This window comes from Apis dorsata, unplaced genomic scaffold, assembly GCF_000469605.1.
Source record: "Apis dorsata unplaced genomic scaffold, Apis dorsata 1.3 scaffold_174, whole genome shotgun sequence".
Taxonomy (NCBI): Eukaryota; Metazoa; Arthropoda; class Insecta; order Hymenoptera; family Apidae; genus Apis; species Apis dorsata.
In genome coordinates, this window is record NW_006263462.1 from 479,612 (window position 1) to 485,292 (window position 5,681).

A 5,681-nucleotide genomic window follows, 5' to 3' on the forward strand; every position below is an offset into this window, starting at 1 on the left:
GATTCTATCTGATTAACTCTAGAAAGGCTTTTAGAACTAGTAGAATTTTTACGCGAATTTCGTTATATATATATATATATATACGAGATTGAAAAACTAGCTCGAATTAAATTGCTTTTCTTTTTATATATATCTTTCCAAGAAGACTAATTCTCGTTCGATTTTTTACAATTTTTAATTTCTTCTTAATTTAATTTATTACAAAGATATCTTTTAAACATTTTTATTAAAGGAAAACGAGCGTTAGTTTTTAATCCTCTATAACGTCATGTGACTTTCTAGTTACATATTTTTCTATTTTTTATATATATACATATATGTATATTTTTTTTATCATTGCATTTTATCGATATCAAACAATTCATTGATATGTTAGTTCCTTAGATTAAAAAATTGAATAAAAAATTTCTAATCCATTACAATCTCTTCCTTTACAAAACTCTGATTATAGAGGGTTAAAAAAAAAAAAAATTAGTATTCTAATTTTTCTCATCGAGGACAAATGAGTGCCTCGTTCTGTTCGATATTGAGAATCAATGTTATTAACATCGGTGGCTCCTTTATAGACGGACAAAAATTCATATACGCTAATTCATATATCCATATAGCATAATAAGCTTTCACTTTCATATTTTCCTCTTCTTTTTTTTTTTAATATCTTTTTAAATAAATTATTCGCGCAGCATTCGTTTAAAACAAGCTTACGAACGAATCGATATTTTTAATTATATATATATATATATATATATATATACATATACTCGATTTTTCTTATCGATCGTTTCGAAGACAAAGAAAATTTATACTTTTCGCTGGAATCGTATCGAGTTCATTCGCGACGCGTGATAGGGGGAGGGCATCGGTTCAAGGCAGAAATATGGCGGTCTCTGGGTCAAGAGCGACTCGGATCGATGTGAGTTTTTTTGATGTGTACACTTGCCGTGGTTTTACTTATATATAAAATTTTTCGAGAAAAAAAGAAAAACGAAAAAAAAAAAGATTGTATTCCCCCATCGTTTCTTTTGGTTTATTATATTCTCTTCGATTGATTTATCCGTATTATATAAATATTCGAAATATTCGTCCCGTTGCAAGAATAAAAATCGTGGATATAATATTTTCAAAATTTTGTTCAAACATATAAAAAAGTGTATTCGCACGAAATAGATAAAGAAAAAATTTAAGGAAATTTATAAAAATTACGGTATAATTGCAAAAATAACATCGAGGCTTATTTATTTAAATTACATATAATTTGTATAAAATAAGCTTCGATCATTTTTTTTTTTTTCCATATAAATCTTCTTCGTTATTTTCAATTTTTAATTAAAATCACTCCTTAAATTTTTTTCTGAAAAATTATCTTCGCCCGAAACATTCCTGTACGTATGTATGTACGTATGTATGTATGTATGTATGTTCGCAATCGAGTATCACACAGTGAAACTACTGTCCTATGATAAATAAATAAACAAACAAAAAAAAGATAAGTAGAAATGTCGGGAGAAATGTTAGAAAAAAAAAAAAAAGAAAAGAGCGTAGAGATGCATGCACGTGGTGTGTGGCAAAAACACTTAACATTATTATAACAGTAGGTCTGATTATTAAATAATGGCGGACGATGAACTGACGAATATATGTTTTTGTATGTGACATAAAGATTGCGGGCTGCGGCCGGAAGAGGAGGTCCTGGATCCCGGAGAAACGGAGTGCTATAAGAATCGCGTCGAGATGTCAACAACGTCAACGAAGACGCAAGCGAGGAGCAAGAATAAGATAACGAATACGCAATCGGCGCCTGCATCCAGCATGACGTCGCCGACGTCCCCCCCGACGATATTACCGTCCCCTTCCGCGAAAGAGGATCGTACGATCCTGAGCAGGAGGCAAAGGAAGAACCGCACCAGGAACCCTAGGGACCAGCGCCGCGAGCAGGACGACGAGCAAAGGATACAGGACGAGGAGCTGCAACACGAGGAGNNNNAGCAGCCCCTCTGTGACGAGCCAGATGACGTTTAACGGGGAGATGGATTCGGATTCGAGGAGGAACGAGGGTGGAAACGAGCGCTGCGAGGACAAGGGTATCATCGTGGGCATGAACGGCGCGATGACGATCGGGGCGGCAAGCGTCAATGTGATCTCGAGGAGTTGCGATTTTTTAAGCAACGAGAGAAGGCAACTGAGCCAATTCAGCGACGCTACATTGTCGTCGATATTGCGCAATTACGCGCTCACTGGGGAATACCTCGCCCACCTTGGCTATCCCGTCGAATGCAGTTATTATCCGGGATGCGCTGTATTCATTAACAACCCGCACCCTATAGGCCACCGTATATTGAGGTATCATCGTTTGGACGCGAACGCGCAGGAATTCGTGCCCGGCTCCTATCAACGGTGGACCACGACCGAAAGCGAGGGGGACAGCGGGAACTCGAGCGGAAGCTCGGTGGAGAATTCGGACTTCNGCAGGAGGTGACCTCGTCGGACAGTTCGGACATCGGGGAATATTCGTCCTCGTCCACCGAGTCGAATTTGTTCGATTACAATTACCAGAGGGTTAGAAGGCACTCGAGCGTGGAATACTACTCGACTCTGGAGTTGGTGGCGATCGAGCGAAAGTGCGTGAGATGTCATAAAAGTTTTTACGTGAATAGGGAGAATGGTGAATATCTTTACGAGGAGAAGTGCGTCCATCATTGGGGGAAACTGCGCAGTGGTTTAGGTGGTGCTCATGGTGATTTGTGGGAGTGTTGTCGGAGCCGTGAAACGTCCCGGGGCTGTACAACAGCCGCCTTTCACGTTTGGACGGGGGCAGTCCCGGGATACAACGGTCCATTCGATGATTATGTGCGTACGAAACTGGCGAGAACGGTGCCACAAGACGGCAATTACGGTGTTTACGGTCTTGATTGTGAGATGTGCTTCACTCGACGCGGCCTAGAGGTGGTCAAAGTTACCGTGGTCGACATGGACGGAAGGGTCGTTTACGACACTTTGGTGAAACCTGACGTGGAGATAATCGATTACAATACGAGATTCAGCGGTATATCGGCTCAAGATCTCGAAAATGTCTCGAAACGTTTGAGCGACGTTCAGCAAGATCTCCTAAGTTTTATATTCGCCGAGACCATATTGATCGGCCACGGAATGGAGAACGATTTGCGCGCTTTGAAGTTGTTACATACGACGGTGATCGACACGTGCGTCGCATTCCCCCACTTCCTCGGTTATCCATTTCGATCGAGCTTGAAAACGTTGGCGAGGACTGTATTGCGAAGGGACATACAAGTATCGGAACACGATTCCGTCGAGGATTCCAGGATAGCTGTTGACCTTATGTTGAGAAGGGTGAAACACGATTATATAGATAGTTAATGTACAAAAAAAAACAAAAAAAAGAAAGGCTGCCGAAGAAAAAAGAAGATATATATAGTAATACAAAATATATCAATATATAATTATGTTATTTATATATGTGTATATATATGTGTATATATATATATATATATATACACATATATACACATTATATACAGTGAACGAGTTGTCGAATTTCTTTTCGCAAGACGAAACTGCGTATGGTTGAGAATATCTTTTTTCTTCCGGTCGAACTTGCGATTCGAAATTCGCGCGTTTGCGTGATCACGTGACTTCGCGTAAGAGATTCCGAGTCGTTGCGAGAGGTTAGCGTATATATCGATAATTCGCAATTTTTTTTTTCTTTTTCGGCCGCTAACGAGAAATCTACACAACGAATCTGTTACGTTTGGTCGCGTCGATCTGCAATAACTTCCGTCAGTGTTCATTTCAAGTAAAGTCTGTGATATGTTACATATAGAGGAAAAGAAAGGGAAAAAAATATAGAAGTGTTGGTCCCCCGCCCTTCCCTCCGTAGCGATGCTCGTCACACACGGGGACGGCACTTTTTCATTTGCACAAATTGATTTAAACATATCCATACGTACATAATTCATACGTTCAATATCATGAGTAAAGAGCAATAGTTGAAAAAAAATGTTATGATATATATATATATATAGTCGAATTTTTGTGCACATCGTTGCCGAGGAAAAAAAAAAGATTTAGCTCAATTATTCTTCAATTACTGTGATATTCTTCTTTTTTCTGTGATCATATATAAATGAATCTCCGTGATGATTCTAATCGAAGGTTTTTTTTTTTCTTTTTTTCTTTTTCTTTTTTTTTCTTTTTTCTTTTTTTTTTTTTTTTTAAATAAATTTCTATTTCTTTGACACATGCCTGATATATATTCGTTTCAAAAATCTAGACGAAAATAGCGTGAGGTGAATAAAATCGTCGTGAAATTAATTCAATTTATTTTTGTTCATTACATATTGTATTCACTTCGTCACAATTATTCCGTGTGAACTTGAAAATTTAGAAAGGGAAAAAAAAAAAAAAACACGCTTATATGATCTGAAAATCATATAATGGAAAAAATTTTAAATAAATCTTGGATAGGAAAAGAAAAATTGAAAAAAAAATTCGAATTCTTTTTTTGTATATATATATATATATATATAGTTTCATGTTACGACTCATGTAAAAATACAGACACTCGATTACTTACGTTACATTTGTATTATATTTTTCGAATTAGTGCGAAAAATAAGTAATAATTCACGCAGTAAAGTATATATAACTTGTACGTGACTTGTGAGGGAAGAGAAAGATTTTCTTTTTTCGATTAAAAAAAAAAAATCTCTTCGATGACGGAAAATAGCAAATTTATTATTATTATATAACGTAGAACAATCGTGACCAATCTGATTTGAAATCGTTATTTATTAATATTGGTCAGCCAAAATAATAATAACGTTTCTATGCACGGGACTATTTTCCTCGGCAAGTGATGTACGATTAATATACACGCACTGTCTCACGCTATGTAATGTATATACATCGAGTCTCTCGTATTTCATGGATCATGTAAAACATATGTTTGTATTTTCCACGCATGTATATATATATATACATGTACACACGCGTCCAAAATATATATGTGTATGTATACATACGTACATTCATATATTGTATCGACGACCACTACTTCTCCACCATTGCGATTTCTTCTTGTCATGCATATTTCATCCCGCGTTGTTTTTTTTTTTTTTTTTTTTNGTTCGTAATATTTTTTTTCCTTTCTTTCTTATATATGTTATACGTGACGTCTCGTGCAAACGACTGAAATCGATTCGGATCCCCCTGTGAATCGGTGGGATATCCTGATCGGGCTGGGAGCAGAGCCCGAATTTTTCGCCTCACGCTACGAATTAAGATAATGGTCTCGCGATTTTATACTTTATTATCGACGTTATTATATTTGACGCCCCGTGTTCATCTATCGGATGATATTAAATAGATGATGATGATGATGTAATAATAATAATGTACATAGCGATGTTCTCGAAAAATGCGCATGATTATTATATATGTATAAGTATTGAGCAATTTTTTTTTTTTTTGTATCTTCTTGAGAGCCAGGAAAATTATATCACGACAACAAGTTTTCATGGGGTGAGGGACGATCATCATTCTTGGAAACTGTTGCCTCGTATTGAAAATTATTTTATTTAAATAATCTGTCACCTTATCTGTTCATCCTATTCTTTATTTCTTTTTTTTTTTTTTTTTTTTTTTTTTTTTTTTTTTTTTTTTTT

The 5,681-nt window shown here is 36.3% G+C and overlaps 1 protein-coding gene across 1 annotated transcript in view; it reads left to right on the plus strand.

The window, feature by feature from the left end:
- Positions 1-3,389, plus strand: part of LOC102677888 — a 20,711-nt gene extending 17,322 nt beyond the window's left edge. Inside the window, 3 exon segments of the mRNA XM_031509776.1 lie at positions 1,661-1,980; positions 1,982-2,462; positions 2,465-3,389. Coding sequence (XP_031365636.1) covers positions 1,661-1,980; positions 1,982-2,462; positions 2,465-3,375 — 1,712 coding nt within the window. The 3' untranslated portion in view covers positions 3,376-3,389.
- The last annotated feature ends 2,292 nt before the right edge of the window (positions 3,390-5,681 follow it).